The 25,086-nt window shown below is 45.9% G+C and overlaps 1 protein-coding gene across 6 annotated transcripts in view; it reads left to right on the top strand.

Moving 5' to 3' along the window:
• Positions 1-1,651: 1,651 nt before the first annotated feature.
• EDN3 (endothelin 3) overlaps positions 1,652-25,086 on the top strand; it is a 65,676-nt gene continuing 42,241 nt past the window's right edge. For all 6 annotated transcript variants that reach the window (XM_053242733.1, XM_053242735.1, XM_053242732.1 and 3 more), the window contains exons 1-2: positions 1,652-2,391; positions 4,670-4,934. In XM_053242733.1, coding sequence (XP_053098708.1) covers positions 2,340-2,391; positions 4,670-4,934 — 317 coding nt within the window. In that variant the 5' untranslated portion in view covers positions 1,652-2,339. The remainder of the gene's footprint in view (positions 2,392-4,669; positions 4,935-25,086) is intronic.

Genomic DNA, 25,086 nt, shown 5'->3' with positions numbered 1-25,086 from the left:
CTTGTCAGAAGCCAGAGGATGAAGTTCTCCGGTGCCCCCAGGACTTCTAATTACGTGCGCAATGTGCACGTACCCCAAGCCACGCCCCTTGTGTCTGACATTAGATGCCGGGGTGTGGCCAATACCCGGGATGGATTAATAAGAACCTAAGAACAGCCCTGCTGGATCAGGCTCAAGGCCCATCTAGTCCAGCATCCTGTTTCGCACAGTGGCCCACCAGATGCCACTGGAAGCCACAGGCAGGAGTTGAGGGCATGCCCTCTCTCCTGCTGTTACTCCCCTGCAACTGGTAGATATAAGTTTATTCAGTCGTTGACCAGCAAAACCCTGCAACTAGTACTCAGAGGCATCCTGCCTTTGAGGCTGGAGGTGGTCTATAGCCCTCCAACTAGTAGCTGACGATAGACCTCTCCTTCCTTTCCCCATCAGGGATTCCACAATCTCTGTTACTGGCTATGCCACCTGCATCTGCCCTGGGGAGGATCCATTTGCACCGTCCCCATCCTACCCCGTCAGTGTTTCATTGAAACACTGGCTGGCTGGGCTTTTCCACCCAGCCCAGCTAGCGTTTCAGTGAAACAATGGCTGGGGAGAAGAGAGGTGCGCCTTGTGGTCCCAGCAGGTGAGTGCTTCATTCATTGGCTGGGTGCAGGAGGGGGCAAGGGGGTGCCCTGGTCGAGAGGGTACCTTGGTGCCCCACCCACCAGACACTGGCGGCCAAGGGATGGTCGTCCCCTCTTGCTCAACTGTCCCCACATCCCTGGTGATTGACTGATTAAGCGCCGTCAAGTTGGTGGTGTTGACTCTTAGCGACCACATAGATAGATTCTCTCCAGGATGATCTGTCTTCCACTTGGCCTTTCAGGTATCTCAGTGGTGCATTCATTGCTGTTGTAATCGAGTCCATCCACCTGGCTGCTGGTCGTCCTCTTTTTCTCTTTCCTCCAACTTTTCCCAGCATTATGGACTTCACAAGGGACAGAGCTGGGTTTTTGCATAATGTGTCTGAAGTATGAGAGTTTGAGCCTGGTCATTTGTGCTGCCTTGAGTGAACATTCTGGATGGATTTGCTCTATGACCTATTTGTTTGTTTTCCTGGCTGTCCATGGTATCCTCAAAAGTCTTCTCCAGCACCAAAAGTGTCAACGCTTCTTCAAAGAATAAACTTGCTTCTTCAAAGTCCAAGCTTTCGCATTCATAGAGCTTCACCCGAGAACGATTCTAATCTCTTTGTAGGCATAGACACGTCCTGTCCCTGGTTGCATACCTAAAATCCCAGCATTGCCTCCCTCCAGTGGATATATTTTTGGTGTCTACCTTGCGTCCCTTTTTAGATTGTGAGCCTTGGGCGGGGGAGAGGAAACCACCTTCTCCTTTTTCTGTGTAAACTACTTTGAGAACTTTTGTGCTAAAAAAATGACGATAATACTAATACTAATAACCATGATAACTGCATACCTGACCAAGTGCGTACAGGAACTGTGCAGGGACCTAACGCAGCATCTGGAACCTCGTGGTTTCCACATTCTCGGACGCAACCTGTGGACCAATCCCAACTCTCTCTTCCGCTGTATGCAAAACTCGGGGGAGGCAGAACCAATCAAAACCACAAGCCGGGAGGCTCCCGTGCCTCGCCTTTCCTGCAAGCCTCGCCCCCTGTCGGCTGCTTGAGGCTGCGGCGCACCTCCCTGCAAGTGATGGACTGAGGTCCCCGCGCTAAGTCCGTTTTGGCGAGAGTCAGATCCGCTTCCAGTCGGGGCGTGGGAGCAGCGCGTGTCGCCCGGGGTCCGCCTCTCCCTCCCTCACTGTCTACCTGGTCAAGCTGCTGCTGTTGCAGCACCATGCGGGAAGCAGACCGAGAGAAGCGCTAGCTCGTGGCTCGGGTTTCTCGCTCCAAGGTAGCGGCGCCGCGCTTTGGAGCCGGTCCGCACTGCAATTCTTGTGTCTGTCTATGGAAGTCCTCTTCCACTCCAGTTTCGGGTCGGATTGGGGCTGCTGAGGGGAGGGAGGACCCCCCCCCCCGCCCCGAAACAAGCAAACCAACAATCCGAGTCATGGAGCGTGTCTTGGCTTTGCAACATTTTCTTCTTCAGGACTAATTCTGCAAAACGGAAGAGACGGGAAGAAGCTGCAACTCGTAGGCTGCCCATCTGCAGAGAACACCTCGGCGCGTGGAGAGAGCCCGGCGGCGAGAGCCAGGAGTCTCTCTGACTCCCGGGAGGGAGTAGTTTTACTTTGCAAGACCTTCTGGTCCGCTTTCTTTTGTTTTCCTCCCGGGCCCCCCACCCCCTTCCTTGTCCTTTCCTGCTGCAAGCCGAGAAGCTTGCGAGTTGGGTTTCATGGAGCTGGGATTCCTTATACTTGTTGGACTTACAGTTGCCTCGAGTACAGGTAAAACGGGGGGAACTGGGAGATGCATTTTCTGGGTGACTTCTGGTCCCTTTCTCTGCGGTAATGGGAGTTCAGTTTTGCAAAGACCAGCAGCGGGCTCCTGCGCACGTTTGCTCGGAAGTTAATTCCCCTTGACTTCAGTAGGTCTCCCTTCCTGGTAAGTGTGCATAGGATCGCAGCCGCAGCCTGGGTGTGTGCAGGATTGCAGACCAGAACAGTAGCACCGCAGGATTGCCTTCTAAGTATCTCTCCGAATCAAAGATACAGCTCACGTTTTTCTTTAAATGTAACATGAAGGACAATCTATAATTCTTAATTCAGTTGTATTAGTAATTCAGTATAGAAATTATTTCTTAAGCATCTAAAGCAGCAAGGTGCTGAAAAGTATGGATGCATAGAATCACCACCTAGAGATGTACATATCAGGCAGTATAAAGATATGATAGATAGTTAGATAACAAAACCCTGCTTGCAGATTCACACCTTCTTCTGAAACACACAAGACTTCTAAAATTGGCTTTTAAAATGCTCTCTTTTAAACCATGGTATTTGGCATCAAAAGTTACTAATACTGGTGATTATTACTATTTCCTGAAGGTAAAAGTTCATGATTTTCTATAGATTAAGGAGGTGTGACATATCTTCTAAAAACAAAAATGCAGGGCCATTGTCGATATGTGTATTCTGGTGGAGTTGTGAGTGTTGAACAAAAGAGAAATCCTTTCTCCAGTGCTGCAGCTGTGATGATCAGGACTGAGAGCTGGAAACCCTTGTTTTAAATCTAAGCTTGATCACTAACTGGCTAGGTAGCCTTAGGCAAGTGACTTTCTCCTACATTCAGAACACACTTCTTTGGCCATGTACTTGGGAGTAAACTCCGTTGAACTTAGTGGGACTTACTTCTAAGTAAACATGAACAGGATTGGGCTGAAAGTTGCAGTGTACAAAGAGAGCTCTAGTCTACCTTACAGGATTGTTGTGAGGATTACTGAATCACTCTGAAGTGCTTGAGCACTCAAAAACTCATATAAATCCCAGGTAGTACTATAATTGCTTGAAAATCATTTCCATTGGGGCTGCCCCAAGAGACAGCCTCAAATGGCTGTATTGTGCAATTGAGTGGTTGCACCCCAGGGTATCTTCCAGTATCCAGAGGACAGGCCGCTGGCATGCACCTCTAAGATTGTAGTGTTGCTTCTTTGTCACTCCTCTAAAAGTCATGCTTTGCTTTGCTTGTGTAAATGGACTGACGCTGCTCTCCAGTGAAATCTCCATGCCAGAGAAATCTGGCAGAGAAAGGTAAAATGCTGGGACTGCACAGGCTCCACTGCTATTCTAACTCACATGCTATGCCTTGTTGTAAGGTAGTACTTTTCTGGCAAGACATTTTATCAACAGTGCAATATGGTACTTAATTGGTTTTCCCTTATTCAAGAATCTCAGGAGTACTCTTTATAGTTTGATATCTAGAAGATGCACAAATCTTTAAGTTTAATTGCACTTTTCTAAGTGTCTGTTAAATTAATTGTGAAGCACTGGGAATCCAACGTTTTTCCAAGCATACAAAATTGGGCTTCTGATCTATGTTTACTGGCAGCTCAAGAGAAAATAGTTTAGGGTAAGTTTAGGGTAATAGCAGCGTAAGGGCACTTAATCAATCACTCAAACAGTCAATCAAATCAATCAAAGTAGTGCAACTTTACAAAGTTTAGAATATTTCTCAAGTCTGTTTCATTGTAAAAGTTGGTATTCTTTTTGTTTCTTCCTCTTTCATTTGCCTGACTCCTCTCAAATTGACTCTTTGGTTAATGTTTTTGAGTTTTAAATAATGGGTAGAAACGTGATTTGGTTTATGCTGATATATCATAAATGTATATTTTAATATTTTTCTACAGTTGTTTGTATATGTTTTATGTATTGAAAAGCAATAAAAGCATTACTTACTTTCAAGTAAATGAAGTGGGGTAATTGAAATTCTGCACAGCAGAGGTTCTCAAACTTGGGTCCCCAGATATTGTTGGACCAGAACACTCTTCCTCCCCAGCCATAGTTGGAAGCCCTTTGTGGCTGAGGATGATGAGTTTAGTAGTCCAACAACATCTGGGGCCCTAAGTTTGAGAGAACCCCTGCTCTGTAGTAGTTCTTTTAAATTTTCCCCCAGATGTTTGTCTGGGCTGCAGCTGCCTAACCAAGAGGAATAAAAATCATTTATGATGATTTATTAAAAATCATCAGCGCCCCTCTGACTCAACGTACTTCTTTTCTCTCTGAACTACAGGCTTCTTGCTGCCCGTCTCTCATTCTTTGCTGCCCCTGGGTGGCAGCAGCAGTGGGCTGAAGTTTCCGGGGCTCCAGCAGAGAGACGGTAGAGAAAACAAGGCAACGGCAGGGGGGCTGCTCTCTACCAGCAGCACCGGGGTGGAAAAAGTGGCTCACCCAGGAGAAGCACATCACAGAGCCAAGCGCTGCACTTGCTACACCTACAAGGATAAAGAATGCGTTTATTACTGCCACCTGGACATCATCTGGATCAACACCCCAGAGTGAGTGAGGAGGTGGCGACTCTGTATTGGGGTGGGAACATGTGGGGGTAAGCACGTGGCCAAACTCTGAAGGGGAAGAGGGGGATGGAGCCAGACTTCAGGCATGCTGGCCCTCTCTTTTTTTTTAAAAACCAACTTAATCCCACTTTAATTTCATTGTTAAAGTACTTTGCTTCTGCATGTTTGGCATGTAGGGAATAAAACTATTGTTCCATATTGGCCATGATAGAGAAGTGGAATTTCCATGTTCATAGAAAGTAAACCTCTGAATATTAGATGCCGGGGGGGCGGGGAGATGTTGTTTTCATTCCCTGTTTGTGAGCTCCCCAGAGCCACGTATTTGGGCACTATGAGCTTTTTTTTAAAAAAGCAGTGGGTGCTAAAATGGCAAATATTTTGTTGTTGCATCCATATGCAAAGATTTATTTAAATCAAGCAATGCTATGATCTTTATAAATCTGTAAACAAGTTAAAACCAACAGGCTGTCTTAAAACCCTTCACCCAAAAGCTTTAAAACAAACCATTTCCTAAACATGTGTTGCTGCTGAGCAGAATGCAATGAAGTTCTCCAAAGTGCCTTAAGTGGTGAAATGTGTGATTAAAATTCAAACTCCCAGATGTTTTCCAGCTTCGGGATCTTTTTCAGTGTTGAAGCAATACTCTAAATAGTGATTTAACGTCTTATTGGTACTTGCGTGAAAAGAGTTTTGCAAAAGATAAATGGAGATGCCTGAACAGCAGAACTTCTGTTCATTGGACTCTCGTTGTAAACTATATAAAGTACGTATAGTTCTGCATATAGATAAGTGCAAATTCCTGGAGTAGCCATCTGGTTTTGGCTGAATGTAAAAGTCTGATCTCTTCTCTGATGCCTCCAAGAGAAGCAGGAACTATAAACTGGTAAAAAGCAAAGGTGAAGCTGTCGTTCTTGAACACTGTATGGATCCATCTTCCTCAGTGAGTTGGTTGTCTGCACGCAGGTCATGTATATACAACCCCACAAATCCTGCCTTCAGGTTATCGATCCTTGTCAGTCTTTTTCATGATTGCTTCCTAGAAGAGGATGTCTGCAGTGCTTTGCAGTGCTTGTGAAAATAATACCATCAGTGTCAGACTCTGTCTAGCTTGGGCAGCAAAGATTTCTTTGGAAATCTTCATCAACTGTATATCCCAAATTTGAGGGGTCTTGATGCCTTCATTTCAATCTGCGTATCATCTAGTTCGACCTTCTTGCAGCCCAGATGAAGCAGATAAGACTCCCTTAAATGATGAATAGTCCTATTGTCTTAATTGAGTCTTACCTGCTCCATCTGGGTTGTGTGAAAGTCGAACTAATTGATATGCAGATTGAGTGCTTGGAGCTTTCAACCATGCAGGGCCTGATCCAGATTGGGAGGTGGAGGTTCATGATGGAGGAAAGGGCTTTATCCCTTTGCCTTCTTCCACCGTCTCTAGCCAAATCACCCCCCCCCCCACACACACCATGGCTGCTGTCTGTCCTGGGCAGAAAACTCCCATGGGATTGAGCAGGGGCATAGCTAGGGGAGAGGGGGCCCGTGTTCATCCCTCTCTCTGGGGGCCCCCCAGAGTGAGGGACATAATGAAGAAATTAGGGAGAGATGGATGTAGAGGGCCCTCACGAGCTGGGGGCCCATGTTCTTTGAACCCTTTCGCTCAATTATAGCTACGCCCCTGGGATTGAGACTGTAGTGGAGGCAAAGAGTTAAAGCCTCTTCTCCTGACGCAATCCCAGTCCCCATTGGGACCCCGGCAGCTGCTATTTTCATTTTAAATAAATGCAGGACCCAGTTGCGCAATTTGTCCATCAGGGCGTTTGGCTCTTTCTGTGTGTGTCTGTGTCTCCTGGGTGATTTGCAAACTTCCCTGTAACTCATACTAGCAACATGCATCTAGATACAGGCCTGCTCAACTTCAGCCCTCCTGCAGATGTTGGCCTACAACTCCCATAATCCCTGGCTGTTGGCCACTGTTGCTGGGGATTATGGGTGTTGTAGTTCAAAAACAGCTGGAGGGCCTAAGTTGAGCCGTCCTGACTAGAAGCTGGAAGTGCTCTGCATTATACTTCTGTAGAATAAGGAGAATCTGTGTGTATGGAGCAGTGGCTTTGGGCTTGTTTGGAGTACATGACTTTATAACTTGTAAAGTTATTTGCCGCCCCCTTTTGCAGCTCATGTTGTCTGCCCTTAAAATTGCTGTTGAACTGTAAGCAAACTCACCCTATTCAAGCAGCAGTTGACTAGCCCATGTCAAAAGTCCTTTTGCGTGTCTCTTTCTTCATATAGCCCAAGGGCAAATTAGATAACCCTCCCACTCTGTATTCTACCAAAAGAAAACCACAGGGCTCTGTGGGAGCCAGCAGTCGAAATGGACTTGATGACACACTTTACCTTTTCCTTTAAGAGCCTCCTCACACATTGTATTTTAAACATATATTTAAAAATATATAGGGGATATTCACACAACCAGGCAGGCAGGGGAGCAGGCAGGCAGTGGAATGACTGCGTGAATCTTACCTTCCCCCCAGCTGACCCATTAAACATTGCTAGGAGTATGGATCACACTCCCAAATGATCTGCTGCTGTGCCAGGCAGTGTGGAGGCAGTGTGGATGATGCGTCCTGGCCTCCAGGTATCCCACAATGCACTGGGTGCGGTGCATTGGGGAATTCCTTCAGGAGATGGGCGCTCTAGGTGCCCGTCTCTGTGTCTCTTTGAGTTAAACACAGCTCGAGGAGAGATGTGATCTCGATGCCTGGGTTAATGGTGTGGTGGTGCCATTAACCCAGGCTAAAAAGCCGGCTAGGCAGCACTGCCCCACTGGGATTGGGCCCGATCCCGCCGGGTCTCACGCACAGCCTAACCCTGGGTTAGGCTGTGCATGAGAACAGCCTCCTGGTGCAAATGTGACAGACCCTGACTAAGCAAGCAAAAGAAGAATGTGTGCAGCAGCTGCAGTCCTGTTTCTGAAGAGTGTGTTTGTGAATGGGGGGTGATTTTTTGCTGATCTTCCCTTACCCCAAAAGCATTCCTTGCAATCTGACATTATATCCCCTGAGGACTGCAAACTTTTGCTTGCACTCATTCAGCCTTAGGATGTCTGCTGCTTGCTTGAAGACATCATACAAGTTATAGAGCCAGCATTGACCACAGCCCTGTTAAGTGTTGGCTGGATGGCAAAGCTGAGTTTGCTCCGCATAATGTGTGGAATAGCTCCCAGAATGAATTGCAGCCCCCACCGCACATTTTCGAAGCATGTTTAAATATGAAGTGGAGATTCTAACCTCCATTAGAATACAGAACCAGGGTGTGATCATTATTCTGGAAAGACATAAGTGCTTTTTTTAAAAAAAAAATCCTTTTATGTTGTGTAGTATGTGGCCCTTCTGTGGAGTTTGTTGTGCCTTGAAGTCTGGAGCTGTGCAACAGATGTATATAACTGACCAGGGGCTCTGCACCTGTTTAGACACTGCACAAATTGCATCACCCAGATTGCCACACACACAGTGTGCCACAAGCAGAAAACGGGATGAGAAAAGGTGAATCACACCAGGGTTGCCTTCAGCAAGGAATAGATGAATAAAACAATCCAAGTTATAGTTGCAGTTAACTGAGCAAATGCATAGGGATGCAAAAACTGGCTGCTGACAGTGCTCGTTTTGATTGCAATGCTAATTCTTTCCAGATTTCACAAATACTGGCTTGTCTTACTAGCCAGCCTCTACTTATGCTTGCTCTGCATGTGCAGAGGGCCTCGGGGAGAGGCAGGGATTTCTAACATTTCCTCTGGGTGATGGAGAAGGTAAAAACATCAGTAGGGTTGCCATGTCCCCCAGAATTTAGGGTAGCCCTTGGATTTTGGCTTCTCCACCTGGCTGCTAAATTCCACCCTGATTTACATGGATTTCAAATGCGCTACCCGGATTGCCTGGATTTTACTCTGGATCCGATCACATGGGAGGGCAGAGAAGGAGGGGAAATATACAAATCTGTCAAATAAATAAATCAAATGCAAATCAGTTGCCGCATAGGAACATAAGAACATAGGAAGCTGCCATATACTGAGTCAGACCATTGGTCCATCAGTTTTGTCTTCACAGACTGGCAGCAGCTTCTCCATGGTTGCAGGCAGGAATCTCTCTCAACCCTATCTTGGAGAAGCCAGAGAGGGAACTTGAAACCTTCTGTTCTTCCCAGAGTGGCTCCATCCCCTAAGGGGAATATCTTACAGTGTTCACACATCAAGTCTCCCATTCATATGCAACCAGGGCGGACCCTGCTTAGCTAAGAGGACAAGTCATGCTTGCTACAATAAGACCAGCTCTCCTCTCCTCATATGCAAATTAGGCCACCCGGATTTGGGAAACTTGAATATGGCAACCCTAAACAGCAGGAATTCCACACACTGTTCTTTGCTCCTCCAAAATGCAGCAGAAATGAGAGACCACTTTATTTCTGCATATGCCAGAGGGCTCAAGGAAAAGCCTTGGAGTTGAACTCGTCTTGTGTTTGTGTTGCAGCTTGGAGAAGCTAAGAACATGCTAAACTCTTGCTGTTTCTTACATTCACTGAATGGATGCAAGTGTGGTTTGAGTCACAGAGTGTACCCTCTTGATCCATGCTGGCCTGCTGTTTGTAGAGTTGTGAGCATACAAGATAGCAGGATACTGCAGCATAAGTGAAGGAACATTTATTAATAACTGTATGTTTCCATTAAAAATATTCTGTCGGTTTAAATCAACTTAACTGAGGCAGGCCTCTGGCCTAGGTCTGCGTATCAAATTATCAGCACCATGTCTAGCAGCAGACTAAACTACAGCCAAGTAACAAGACCTAAACCGCCTCCTAGCCCTGTAACAACTACTAAGCAGGCTGGGGTTCTGTCTTAAAACATCACTGCCTTTAACACATTCCACAATATATAACACTATTATATTACACAGGCCTATAAAATCTACTCAGCTGGAATTCTGTGGCAGAGCATTGCCTTCAAATGATTAGGAAAGGAATGATGGGTGATGTCCATGAAGTGCTGGTGCTACATGAGATATGTTGCTGCCGCTACTGGGTTCAGTTAACACAGAACTGGCACTCATTTGTGGGGTGGGGGCAAATACGGCAACCTCCCCTTTCTCCAGAAGCCCTCCATGCCACTCAGAAATATGTCCCTGTGGGTTGTACAGCCCACATGGCCATATTTTGGGATGGCACAGAGGGCTTCTGCAAGAAGTGACTCATCAAAATTTGTCTCGCCTGTGAATGGTCGTGCCTGTGTAGTCTGGACCTCAGCTGTAGCACTGGTACTTCCTTAGTCAAGATATTGGCCAATGCCCCAGTGGGGAAAGGAGTGGTCCACAGGTGATTTAGAAATATGTGTGGGCAGACGGACTAGTAAAAACATTTGTAGATTTTGGACTTTGGAACGCCATCCCAGAAGAGCTTTGCCATGCTCCCTCCCTCAGTGTTTTAAAGAAGCAATTGGATTTTTAGATTTAATATTTTTAGAGAGGCTTTTAAATATTTTATCCACTGCTTATATCTGGTAGGTTTCTTAGTGTTTAGCTTTTATTTATAATTTTAATTTCAAAATATTTAAAATTTGTCATTTTAATTGTGGTTTTAGCCTGGTCTTTTAATGTTTTGATTTATTATTTATTTATATAATTAATTCCTGAAGAGGGGATGTGTGGGGATGTGGCAAGCTCCGACCCCGCTGCAGCCATGACCAATGGCGGGCCCAGAGGGGGCGACACATGCAAGAGTGGGAGGGAAGAGCATGTGCCAGGTTGGGGCAGTGGGCGAAGCCCCTCCGCCCTGAGGAGGAGGGCGAGAGGACGAGTGGTGGGCGAAGCTCCGCCGCCCCGAGGAGGAGAACGGCAAGGCGGAGGGAGCGAGTGGCGGCAGGATGGCCTGGCCCCGGCCCCCCAGGGTGAGACGGTGGTGGCAGGGATGGCTGGGCCCAGCTAGAGGTGCAGATGCTTTGCACCCAGGCCCACTAGTTATTTGTTATATACTGTATCTGTTTTATTAATGTTGTGAGTATGTTTCCCAAACTATGGGAAACACCTATATCGGGCAGCAGCAATATAGGAAGATGCTGAAAGGCATCATCTCATTATTATTATTATTATTATTATTATTAATAAAACTTTTATACCGCCCTTCCAAAAGGCTCAGGGCGGTTTACATTAAAACACCATTAAAATCAAATAATCATTAAAACAAAAATTATAAAACATAAAACAATAATTAACAATTAAAAACATCATAAAACAACAATTAAATATTCAGAACTATTTAAAAACAAGTTTTAAAAAGCTGAAAAAGCCTGGTTGAAGAGGTGTGTTTTCAGGTGTTTTCTGAAAATTGCGAGAGATGGGGAGGATCGTATCCCAGCAGGGAGCGCATTCCACAATCTCGGGGCAGCAGCCGAGAAGGCCCGTCTCTGTGTAGCCACCAAACGAGTTGGTGGCAACTGGAGACGGACCTCCTCAAGTGACCTCAATGTCCGGTGGGGCTCATAGCAAAGAAGACGCTCTCTTAAATACCCAGGGCCTAAGCCATTTAGGGCTTTATAAGTTATAACTAGCACTTTGTATTTCGCCCGGAAACCTATTGGCAGCCAGTGTAACTCCATTAACAAAGGAGTAATGTGGTCTCTCCGAGATGACCCAGAGACCAACCTGGCTGCCGCATTCTGAACCAACTGAAGTTTCCGGACTACGTACAAAGGCAGCCCCACATAGAGCGCATTACAGAAGTCCAGTCTGGAGGTTACCAACAAATGTACCACTGTTTTGAGGTCATTGATCTCGAGAAACGGGCGCAGCTGGCGTATCAGCCGGAGCTGATAGAAAGCACCCCTGGCCACCGCCTCAACCTGAGAAACCAAGGAGAGACGTTGATCCAGAAGTACTCCCAGACTGCGAACCTGTTCCTTTTGGGGAAGTGTGACCCCGTCTAGAACAGGCAGATCAACATCGTCTCTAGAGTTCCGACCCTGCACAATAAGTACCTCCGTCTTATCTGGATTCAGCTTCAGTTTATTCTCCCTCATCCAGCCCATTACTGCTTCTAGGCAGGCATTTAGGGAGGATATGCCAACTCCTGAAGAAGTTGACATGGAGACATAGATCTGGGTGTCATCAGCATACTGGTAACATCCAGCTCCAAATCCCCTGATGATCTCTCCCAGCGGTTTCATGTAGATGTTAAAAAGCATTGGAGAGAGTATGGAGCCTTGAGGGACACCATACTTAAGCTCAGATTTTGAAGAGCAACAATCTCCAATTGACACCATCTGGAATCTGCTCGAGAGGTAGGAGCGGAACCACTGTAAAACAGTGCCTTCCACCCCCAACATTATCAGACGTTCCAGAAGGATACTATGGTCGATAGTATCGAAAGCCGCCGAGAGATCTAAGAGGACCAACAGAGTCACACTTCCTCTGTCCATTGCCAATTGGAGATCATCCATCAGGCCGACCAAGGCAGTCTCCACCCCATAGCCCGCCCCAAAACCAGTTTGAAATGGGTCTAGATAATCAGTTTCCTCCAAGACCGCCTGGAGCTGAGAGGCCACCACCCTCTCAATTACCTTGCCCAGCCATGGGAGGTTGGAAACTGGCCTATAATTGCTCAACTCTGAGGGATCTAACGCAGGCTCCTTTAGAAGAGGTCTAATAATTGCCTCCTTAAGACAAGGAGGCATCCTGCCCTCCCTCAGAGAACCATTTATGATTTCTTCCAGGCCGCTTACAACAGCCTCCCTGCTAGATAGAACAAGCCATGTTGGACAAGGATCAAGAGGACAAGTGGTAGGCCTCACCGCTCCAAGCAGCTTGTCCACATCATCAGGAGTCACAAACTGAAATTGATCCAGTCGAATCGTATAAGAGGAGTTGTCGGACACCTCCAGTTCAGACATAAAATTAATTGTGGAGTCTCCATCTAGGTCAGCCCGAATCCAAGAGATTTTTTCTGCGAAAAATTCATTAAACACACCACAGCAGGTAACTGATGCCTCCAAATTCTGGTTCAAGGGAGAGGGAGCAGATACTAGTCCCCTCACAACCCTGAACAACTCCGCAGGACGTGAACTCGCAGAGGCAATACGGGCAGAAAAGAACCGCTTCTTTGCCGCACGTATCACCTGAGCATAGATCTTTAAATGTGCTCCATGTCGTAATCTGTCAGACTCAAGTTGAGTTTTTCTCCACTTGCGCTCCAGTCGCCTACCTTGCTGCTTCAGCTCCCGTAGATCTTCCATATACCAAGGGGCCAATTTTGAAGCAGATCGGAGGGGACGCTTAGGAGCAATCGTGTCTACTGCCCTGGTGAGCAAGTTGTTCCAGTTCTCAACCAGGGCATCAACAGGATCACCAGCAGAGCCAACATTAAATCCCTCCAAGGCGTCTTGGAATCCTACTGGATCCAGTAACCTCTTCGGGCGGACCATTCTAATAGGCCCCTCGCCCCTGCGGAGGTGGGAAGTGGTTGTAAGTCCAACCTAACCAGATGGTGGTCCGTCCATGACAACGGGGAAATCGTAGGAGTCCCCACCCACGGAACACCACCCTGATCAGAATAAAAGACCAAATCAAGCGTGTGACCTGCAGTATGCGTTGATCCAGAGACCGCTTGGGATAGGCCCATAGTCGTCATGGCTGCTATGAACTCCTGAGCTGCCCCGGACAAATTGGTCCCAAAATGAACATTGAAGTCCCCCAGCACCAAAAGTCTGGGAGACTCCAACGCAAGTTCCGCGACCAAGTCCGTGAGCTCAGTAAGGGATTCCGCTGGGCAGCGGGGTGATCGGTACACCAGCAGAAGTCCCAATCTATCCCTGGTCACCAAACTCAAGTACACACATTCGATATGGTCCGATACCCTAACAGGGACCCTGGTAAGGGAGATGTTATCCTTATAGACCACAGCCACTCTACCTCCCCGCCCACGTCCCCTCACCTGCTCCTCTACAGAATATCCTGGAGGGAGAAGCTGGGACCAAACTGGACCACTAGCCTCCCCCAACCAAGACTCAGTAATACACATCAGGTGGGCCCCTTCATCCATGATCAAATCATGGATGAGTTCTGATTTATTTTGGACCGACCTGGCATTGCAGAGGAGCAAGGTAAGGTTATGTGGGATGTTGGCAGTGCTCCCCGAGGTCAAAGAGCTGGCAGGACAGCTGGAAAGGGGGACAGCTATAAGATTTCTGACCACCTTTCCCCTGGAGCAGCATGGGAGGAGGCAATGGTAAACCTCTACTGTATTCTTTCTACCAAAGAAAACCATAGGGCTCTGTGGGCACCAGGAGTCGAAATCGTCTTGACAGCACACTTTACCTTTACTTTAAGCTGTCCTGAGCAGTAGTGCACTGGAGGGGCGGGGTATAAAATATTTAAAAATATTTTAAATAAATGAGTAATTTTTATAAGCTTATTTGCATGGCTGTATATTGTAGTTTATAAAGCAAATGAAGCATTGCTAAGTGCTGTACCAGTATTGTTCAAATAATAAAACAGTCAGGTTCACTTATTTATTTATTTATGCATTTATATACTGCCTTTCGTTAAAAAGATAACCCCAAGGTTATAATAGTTTGCCAATTAAGAGATATGACACAAAATGAAAAAGATCGGGGACAACAGGGTAAAATATGCAAATCCAAGTAAATTAAAGTGATGTATTGACCAGGAAAAATGGAGACAGTCTTCGAAGGGGAAGAGCTGATTGGGAATTGGTCTGAGCCAGGCCTGGGCAATTCAACTTCTGACCACAGGGATTGTGTGATTGAATTGCTCTCTCAGGGGGGGAAAAATCCCTGTATGCAGAAGGTTAGCATGTCTGAGAAGGATTCTAGGTTATCCTTCTCTCTGATATATTAATTTTCCATGTGTGGGGATTTCCCCCTCCTATGATTTCTAATAGATTACTGCTATAGAGGCTGTGTGTGGGGTGAGGTTGCTTTGCCACCCTTCTAGTCATGCTCATGGAAGGGAATACCCATGGGTGACACAGTGTGGTCTTGTTTAACGCAGACGACTTCATGTGTGGTTCAGTCTCTCTTGTAACCTAAGGAGCTATTGGGACACACGTTGCCTAGTGATATGAGGGGAGAAGAAGGGCTCTTTCCTTGCAAAGAAGCTGGAGAGCAGCTGTGACGAAGGCTTGTTCCAGCGCCCAGCACGTGGAGGGGAATGGTGAAGTTGTTCACTTCTCTCCTCCCTGCAAAAGCCCTTTTCACTGCGTGGCCCTCAGGGACGTTTCTGGAAGCGAAAAGGGCTTTGCAGGAAGAGAAGAAAAACATTCCCATTCCCCTCTGTGCTCCCTTGCTTCTGAGGTGATTTTTGTGGGGGGTTTTGGAGGTGTTTTTGCAACTGTGGCTCCCCTAAACCTCTCATTCCCTTTCATTTTCTATTGCATGCAAATCATACTGCAGAATGGCGAAGAGACTGAGCCGCAGACTAGGAAGTCCACAGCTCAGATCTCATTTCTACCGTGAACTCGGAAGTCCCCATGAAATCTCACTTCTGCCTTTGGCCATTATGGTTCGGGATGATGGAGTGGGAACATTTGGGGACCCAAGTTTGAGAACTCGTATCCTAAGTGGAGGGGGGATGCGCAGGGATGGAGCGCCGATGCTTCTTGGCTTCTCTGGCCGTTGGGGTGGGCATGGCCATTGGGGCTTTCATGGAGAGCACCTGCATGTCTGAATTTGCAACTACATCACTGTTAAGCACTATGTTACGCTAACTGTCAAGTGTAGAGGTATTTTAAATGGGCAAAGTGCTCCCCAGAATCAGTGAACAACAGGTCTCTGGAATTCCCATTGTTTAGATGAAAAATTATCAAATAATCCTAAGAACTGCAGTTTGCGGAGGTGCTGAGGATTTTGTTAGCTCCCTTGTGCCTGCTTGCTTCACAGAACTGTACCTCCCTTGGTTCTCTGGAAAGAAGCAATTGGAATTTGCCTGGTTTAAGTCTGTAATGCAGATACGCATTTAAACTACAAAAGTACAGTGGATACACATTGCTTGTTTCATGTTTGTGTTTCACACTGATCACAATGCCATGCTGCACAACACCAAAGCATGCTTGCTGGTTCAAGTCCTCGATTTTGAAATGCTAGCTCTCTGCAAAGAATCAGTCATATGGTTTATATTTTTTTAAACTGGCTGCTAATAAACTCCGGAACAGGGTTAAAATAGAAAACACTGGCTGACATCTAGGTGAAATTACTCCTGAGTAGTCCTGTTGAAATTAATTAGTCATTTAGAGTTACTCCCGAGTGGTTCTGTTGAGGAACTAACTTAGAATGGAATACAGCCACTGTTTTGAATTCGTTCTTTCTGCAGTGCTGCACAGATTCAGACAGGCTGATTCTATGCTATTGCTGCTTTTGCTATACATTTCCCAGATGGAGGCAAAACTGTTTAACAAAGGGATTAAATGCCAAAGGTGTTCACCTCCATAAAGCTTTTTTTTTTTTTTTAAGTAGCAAGCCCTATTGTAACGGACACATCCTGATGGTGGAGTGACGCTGGGGTTCTTTTAGCCTAATTTCTTAAGGAAAATAAGCTTATGAGATCATCGAGCTCTGTGTGTGTGTGTGTGTGTGTCTGTGTCCGTGTGTGTGACTTCACAATGCCTGGACTGATTTGAACCAAATTTGGTACAATTGTAGGGACACATAGGGGCACCTCAACGTTGTAGTTTATGATGATGTCATTCACCCCAATTCAAGATGTGGGAATGTTTGAGACGCAAGTCGGCTAACTTGTGAAGATGGTAACAATCAATCAAGCCTATAGTGAATGGAAAGTAGGCAGATTAGTTCTTACTGGCACTCCTTGCTTAATCTTTTGCATCGCTGTGCAAAGCTGAGTATATATCAAACTAAAACGTAAAAGGAAAAAAAAATCAGGTTTTGCCTGCACTATTTGTTTCCTGCCAGCCAAACTAAATTGACAGCAGGCTCTTGGATGGCTTGATAGTCTAGGGAGGAAGCTATCCAGTTTGTAGTTTGCCTTGGAAACCTTCTCAGTCCAGCTTTGATTCAGTGCCTTGATTCAGTGGATGGCCTTCTCCTCAGTTGCTGTGACTTGGTTCCTCCGGCACAAAGTTCTCTGCATTAAGCTCCTCGACTTGAATTGCTAGGCAGGTTGTTCTCCATTCGAGGAAACTCAGTGAGTACCATAGATCCTTAGCCAAGGTGGGGTGAAGTTTTTTCTGACTTCAGAAAAAAGGGAAAAGAAAGTAACTTTTGGTGGTGTTAATGTTCCTATATTTTCTTTAAATCACGTTTGGATTTTCTCTCTCTCCCTGCCTTGGCCCATTCATGCTAAATAGCCCGGGACTTGTCATTTCCCAAAGAGTAGGGAAACCCCCCACCCTCAAGCCATTTGCTAGAAGGTAATCTTGTTTTCAATCGGAGGGGGGCATACTATTGCTGTTGTGTAGGAAATTAAGAAAAAAGTTCATTATTGGATCAGGGAGTCATCTGGAGACTTGATTACTATTACTACTACTATTTTTATATACTTCTTTTCAACGAAAAAGTCCTCAAAGCAGTTTACATCAAAAAAGAATAACAAGAAGAATAACTTGATTTGTCAGAGACCTTGGAAGGAAGTTAGGCTGCAAATCCTATGCACGCTTACCTGGGAGTAAGTCCCATTGAACACAGTGGGACTCTTTTCCTGGTAAACATTAATCGGATTGCACTGCACATCACATTGATCTAGAACAGTGTTCTTCATTGTAAGGCCCGGGGGTCAGTGGCAGCCCCCATCAACCCTAAGTGTGACCTCCGAACTAATTGTTTATTGGGCCTGTGCGGAACTTCAGCCAAAGCTGCATATTCTGCACAATCCCTCTGGCACCATGTGGAGATGACCATTCCCATCGTGCAGTGCATTGCGTTGTCCAGTGCTTGTAGGGCTTCTTTAGAGGAAATTGAGCTCTCTTAAGCCCCTGCACCTTCTTGGAAGGTGTGCACAGGGTGCTGGGAAGCGTGGCACTTCCCAGTGCTTCCTCTGTAGAGCTCTTAAGAGATGACTCCGTCTCCAGCACTAAGAAAAACACAGTACTGTGCAGAGTTTAGCACAATGGAAAATGGCTCTCTCATGTAAGGTTTTGCCAAAATGGCCCCCACTTAAAAAAAAATAGTGAAGATCACTGATCTGGTAGAAAACCAGTTGTTAGGAGAGTTTCCAGTTGAACTCAAATTGTGCATGGTTAAAAATAGTGAACACCTTACCTCTCATCTCAAACCAGAAGATCTTGATATTTGATTTGCTCTTACGTGAATGAGAGGCAGATTATTCTCACAATTGTCTTTTCAACTGACATTTTCTTTGTCCCTCATTCAAAACACTCCTGCTAACGGCTAGGAATTGGGGGCTGACATACAGAGCAATGGAGTGTGGACATGCCAGGAAGACATGTTGGTGCTACAGAGGGCTTTCCTAGCTGTATAGTATCATGTGCACAGCGGGAGAGGGAGTGGAAGTACCCTGTGTCACCCAAAAATATGTCTCTGAGGGTCGTGTGGAGAGAAAGCAGGGTCATGGTGACTGCCTCAATCTCCACACATTGAGTCAAAAGTGAGAATGTGACTTCTATGCATGGAGTGCCAGATGCATGGGAATCTTCCATGTGGGAACAAATGTTCAGATTAGTCTGCATGTATACCTGCATGTGTATAGAAGCCCCTTCTTCCCACCCCCCAATGAAGATAGGAGTTGTAGTTCAGCAACATCTGGAGTACCATAGATTGGGAACCCCTGCTCTAGGGCAAGGATTCCCAACCTTGGGTTCCCAGATGTTGTTGCCGGGGATGATGGGAGCTGCAGTGCAACAACATCTGGAGACCTAAGGTTAGGAGCCCCTGCTTTAGTGTATTTAGGCCTGGGTTGTACAACCTCCCCCCTCCTGCTGTTGTTGGACTACAACTCCCATCACCCCCAGCCACAGTGGCTGGGGATGATGGGAGCTGTAGTTCAACAACAGCTGGCAGGCCAAAGTTGTGCAGATGTGGTTTAGGCCCATGTTGTTGGAACAGCTTTTGGCTTTTATGTCTGGTGTAACAGAGCCCCTTAATATGCTGAGAGGTGTCTAGGACCATTCTTGCTGTGCCTGTTGGCTGATTTTGGCCACAGCCTGACTGTAGGCTGGTGTACCCTGATGCTCTAGGATGATTTAGGATGCTCTCATCATGGCATATCTATTTTGTAAAATTGGCCTTCGCCCACCAAACATTGAGAATGCCAAGCTTGGGGGTGGTGGGAAGGTTGAGTTCATACTGGTGACCCTCTATTCTTGCAGAGAATAAGTATTCTGATTCTGCACTGATTTCAAATGAATAATGCATTAGGACCCATAATTAGTTAAACACATCAATTAGAAAGTAGACTGGGCAGGCATTGGCTGTGACTAAGTACAGTACGTTCAAATAAAAGATTATGCAAATCACGAAGAACTTCTTCCTTAATTTCTGATTATCTGTTCCCTTTAGCATTTTTTTTGGTAAAATAATCAAAGCTCCACTTTCCACCTTGCACAAGGGACACCAAACTTAGAAGATCAATCCTGCCTAACCCATGCGTACACGCCTATTTTGAGTCTGGGTCTAAATCCTACCCCCACTTTTTTGCTCTGATGATGGTAAAAAGGTTCCCTGCTCATTTTCTGTGCAGTCTTCTTATGATTGTATAGTTGCAAGACTTCTGTTAGTTTCTGAGATCATGTCTACAGAAATCAAATCCAATTGCTTTTGCCTTTGAGCAGTGGATAAAAGAATAGCATTTCATACAGCTGTTGCTGCACAGCTGTTTCATGTTGTGGATTGTAATGACTTTAACTGAAATCTTCTGCCAAAGCCACAAATGCTGAAAATTCTTCACATTGCGTCCAATCTGATTTCATACAGCATCACCAATGGCTTCTTCATAGAGCTTTTAAAATAATAATTTTTTTTAAAATCCTATGTCCTCGTATATTGTGTTGTCATCTTGCAGCACGAAGTGGAACAAGTTATGTGAAATGGCTTGAAGTGTTAGTAATGTGGTTTTGGTGTTTTGTTTTTTCTAAAGGCTGTTGAAGTTTGCAAGCATGGGATGCACTGCTTTGCAGTGATTCCGCTCGTACCTCATGGGCAGATTCCAGATGGTGTCTCTTGGAGACTGTTGTTCTTCAAAATCTGAACTTTTGTATGATGTCCTTCAGGGCTCCATATTGTCTCTGATGTTGTTTAACATTTATTTATTTATTTATTTATTTATTTGAAACACTTAATATACCACCCACTCCGAAGACTCTGGGTGGTGTACAAAAACGTGCAAAGCAAGACAACATTAAAATTACATTCTAAATTAAAAACTAAAGTAACTAACAAAAAAGAAAAAAAATAGGTAAACTACAGGGCAAAAGCCTGGTGAAAAAGAAAAGTCTTCAGTAGAGATTTAAAAATCAGTAAGGAAGGGGCTAAATGAATCTGAAGGGGAAGGGAGTTCCAGAGAAGTGGGGCAGCAACCGAAAAGCACAGAAACAGCATTCCCAGAATGGTCTGGGATGGCAATATACAGCTGAGTATCATCAGCATATGGATGAAATCTCACCCCAGACTGGGAAATGACCTGACCCAGCAGCTTCATATAGATTTTAAAGAAGACAGGGGCAAGAACTGAATCCTGGGGAACTCCATAAAGGAGTGGCCATGGGTCAGAGCATCTGTCCTCAATGCATATCAACTAGACACGTCCACTAAGGTAAGAATGGAACCACTGTAAGACAGTGCCCCCAATACCCAACCCATGCAGGTGGTCGAGAAGGATAGCATGATCAATAGTGTCAAAAGCTGCTGAGAGATCTAAAAGGACCAAGAGAGGGACACTACCCTCATCAAGGTCCCAAAGAAAGTAATCTACCAGAGCGAACAGTGCTGTCTCTGTGCTATGCCGAGTCCTGAAACCTGACTGATAATAATTAAGATAACTAGTTTCTTCCAAGATCCTCTCAAGCTGGGCACATACAATCCTCTCTAACTCCTTTGCTATAAAGGGGAGTTTGGAGATCGGTATATAGTTGGCAAGGACCTCAGGGTCGAGGGAGGGTTTCTTCAAGTGAGGGTGAACTATCGCTTCTTTAAGGGCTGCTGGCACGAAACCCTCACATAGCGAGGAGTTAACCAACTCCCATAGCCAAGAATTAACATTCCCACCAGCTGTTCTAACCAGCCAGGAGGGACAAGGGTCCAAGCAACATGTTGCTGCACCCATACCTGAGAGAATCGTGTCCATATCCTTGACCAACTTAAAGGTGTCCCATGTAATGTCACAGGGCGGAATCTATCTGATCAGATCCTATAGAAGTAGAGTCCAGCTCTAGCCGAAGGCTGGTGACTTTATCAGCAAAGAATTGAGCAAATTGACCACAGTGGCCAGATTGAACATCTACCGAATCCACTCTCCTAAGAAGGGAGCGGGTAATCCGGAATAAGGCCGCTGGAGGAGAGTCAGCTGATGCGATAAGAGCGGAGAAATAGTGAGATTTCGCTGCTCTTATCATCCTAGAATATTCCCGAATATGAGCAAGTAATTGCATTCGGTCATCTTCCGCACCAGTTTTCCTCCAACGACGTTCCAAGCGTCTTTTGGTCTGCTTCATCTCTCTAAGCTCTGCCGAGAACCAAGGGAGCTGGGATCCACGTACCTTAAGAGGACGCTTGGGAGCTATTTCATCTAATGCCTTCGTGGCCTTGATGTTCCAAGATTTCACGAGCTGTGTCGGAGAAACGCAGCTCAAGAAACATCTACATGAAACCATTGGGAGAAGTCATCAGGAGATTTGGTGCAGGGTGTTGTCAGTATGCTGATGACACCCAAATCTATTTCTCCATGTCAGCATCATCAGGAAAAGGCATAACTGCCCTAAATGCCTGCCTGGAGGCAGTAATGAGCTGGATGAGGGATAACAAACTGAGGCTGAATCCAGATAAGATGGAGGTATTTATTGTGCGGGGTCAGAACTCGGGAGATGAATTTGATCCTCCCCCAGAAGGAACAGGTACACAGTCTGGGAGTTCTTCTGGATCCGAACCTCTCCCTGGTCTCCCAGGTTGAGGCGGTGGCCAGAGATGCTTTTTATTGGTTTCAGCTGATACGTCAGCTGTGTCCGTTTCTTGAGATGAATGACCTCAAAATGGTAGTACATATGCTGATAACTTCTAGGCTGAATTACTGCAATGCGTTCTATGTGGGGCTGCTTTTGTATGTTGTCTGGAAACTGCATCTGGTTCAGAATGCGGCAGCCAGGTTGGTCTCTGGGTCATCTAGGAGAGACCATATTACTCCTGTGTTGAAAGAACGACACTGGCTGCCGATACGTTTCCAGGGAAAATACAAGGTGCTGGTTATTATCTATAAAGCCCTAAACAGCTTAGGCCCTGAGTATTTAAGAGAATGTCTTCTTCGCCATGAGCCCCACTGCCTGTTAAGATCATCTGGAGAGGATAATCTGTGGGTGCCACCAACACGCCTGGCAGCTGCTCGAGAACAGGCCTTCTCTGTTGTGACCCCTGGACTTTGGAATGCACTCCCTGTTGAGATAAGAGCCTCCCCATCTCTGGCAACTTTTTAAAAGGCACTGAAGACACATTTGTTTACCTTGACTTTTAATTAGATCTATGGTTCTAAAAAGAAAAAAGAAATATTTTTCTTTTTTCCTTTTCTTTTTAAATACTGGGTTTTAAATGTTTTAAAATTTTTAATGTTTTAAATGATTTTAATTGTTAAGTGATTTTATGTTTTAAATTTTAATTCTAAACTGCCCAGAGAGACAAGTTTTGGGTGGTATAGAAATGTAATTAAGTAAGAAAGCAAGTAAGTAAATAAATAAATATTATCATCTATTTCCAAGCAGAGAAAAACGAGTTTAGGTCGTTTGAATATGAGGAAAGCATTTAGGTAGTTCGAATATCAGGAAAGCACTATAGCCCCCAAAGTTATGTTCTGGCTCAGACTTTAAGCCAAGTTGGAGAATAAATCTAGGCCTCCCAGACACTAGGGGTATTCAAGCCGGCTCGGTTTGATGGGTTCAGTATCGAACTGGATTGACCGGTCCGAGTTTAAGCTGAACCAGGCCTGGTTTGAACCGAGCCAGCTTGAAGCTATACTGGTAAAAGGGAATCCAGCGAGGATTTGCCTGTACCAGTACAGGCAAGGGCAGGGGGGCTTTCCTACATATAAAGGGGTTGGGAGTAAAAAGGTACTTACGAGTATGAGTGGCGGTGGCGGCCATGCAGGATGGAGCTCCCTACCACACCTGCTGGCTTCCCCCTGAGTAGCCAGGGCCAGTTCAGGCCTCTATCCAGGTGTGGAGGTCATGAAAATGGCCGTCATGGCAGGGAGCCACTGCCCGCGGCTACTGCAGCCACGGCTTATCCTTGTAAGTATATTTTTACTCCCCTTCCTCCCCCTCTATATGTAGGAAAGCCCCCCTGCCCTGTCCTGGTAAAGGGGAATCCTCACTGGATTCCCTTTTGCCAGTATAGCTTTGAGCCAGTCGAGCCAGCTTGATTGAAACTCGAACCAGGTCTGCCTCAACTGGGCCAAAACCGAGCTGGGATGGGTTGGCTCAAATCTGGTCTAGATTCAAGCCGAACCAGCAAATCTGGTTCTGTGCACACCCCTACCCACTTAACTATTTTCACTCTCATAGCTCTGGTAATAGCAGTGATGTAAAAGAAAGAAGGGAGATATCTCTTGAGTCGCTGTTATGGTTCCTGGCATGCAGCTATTGCTGCGAGCCAGGTGTCAGGGGTGCTAGGGAGTGCGATTTTCCCAGTGCTTCTGACAGCAGTACTGGGAAAATCACATTTCCCAGTGCTCACAGCATACTGTCAGGAGCTTCACAGAGGTTGAGGAAGGCCTCTGTCATACTGCTCCTGTGCCATAATTGGGAATAGAACAGGGTTAGAGGAAGTGGCATTTAAATGATTTTGTAGTCTATTTGCATAGTTTCAGCCTTTAGACTGCATGCTAGAAAAGTGCCTTTTGTATATCCTCCTGTGACTCGATTAATTGTTACTTTACAATTGATCCTCAGAGTTGGGTTTCAAGAGGCAGAAAACTGCATTTTTAGTGCAGACAGAGGCTGTGCAAGTTTGAGGTTACAGTGTCCACAATGTTGCCCACAAAAAATATGGCAGCTGACATGCTGCCCCAATCCTGCTGCCCGCTGCTGCACTCCTGTCCGCCGCTCCCACCCACCACTCGCTCTGGCCCCCAAGCCAGCATTCTCTGCCAGATGCCTCTGCCTCTGCCCCCAGGGCTCAGATGGCCTCTGCACATGTGCAGACTCTTCACATGCCCTGAGGGCAGGGCAGCTGGCAGGGAACGCTCCTGCCCATTGCTCTGTTCTGATGTGTGGCCCTCACCCATTCGGGTGCATGCCTTGCCCTGGGAAGCCGGCTCAGATGGCCTCCACGCTCAGACGGCTGCCCTACCTCTGTGCATGTGCGGACTCCATACATGCATAGAGTCAATCTGAACCCTGGGGGCGGGGCAGCTGGCAGGGAACACCAGGTTGCTGGGACGAGGAGCACGCTGGAATGGGTGTGGGGTGTGTGTGTGAGAGAGAGTGAGAGAGTGTTTGTGTGCCTGTGTGTGTCTGCACATGTGCCTGTTTGTGTGCCTATTTGTGCCCATGCCTGTGCATGCCTTTGTGTTTGTGTGCAAATGGCTATATCACCTGTATACAACCGTTACACTGTTTTGCTGATAACACCATCCTGAAGGAAATTAAATTAAGCAGGAGAACTGTAAGGTTTATGGGACATTTCTGGAAAGATAATCTATAGTATTGGAAACGGTTGCTAAAGCATTCGTTATTTTTAATTATCATTGTGGTGTGTGTGTGTGTGTGTGTGTTTTAAGAAAAAGGAAAAAATGAAGTACATATTCAAATTATACAAATTACTTCTTGTGTCCTAATTCACTGCTGAATAATCATGAGGTGGGATCACACTGTCACTATTAGTGTATCCACTAATTTCATTTACTTGTGTTTTTTCAGATGGGGGTGGGTGTGTGACTTTATCTTAGTTGAAGGTTTTAGAAAGTTTTTG

Source organism: Hemicordylus capensis, chromosome 4 (genome assembly GCF_027244095.1).
Source record: "Hemicordylus capensis ecotype Gifberg chromosome 4, rHemCap1.1.pri, whole genome shotgun sequence".
Lineage (NCBI taxonomy): Eukaryota > Metazoa > Chordata > Lepidosauria > Squamata > Cordylidae > Hemicordylus > Hemicordylus capensis.
The sequence above is the reverse complement of the archived record's forward strand: the minus strand, read 5'-3'. Positions and strand labels throughout refer to the sequence as shown.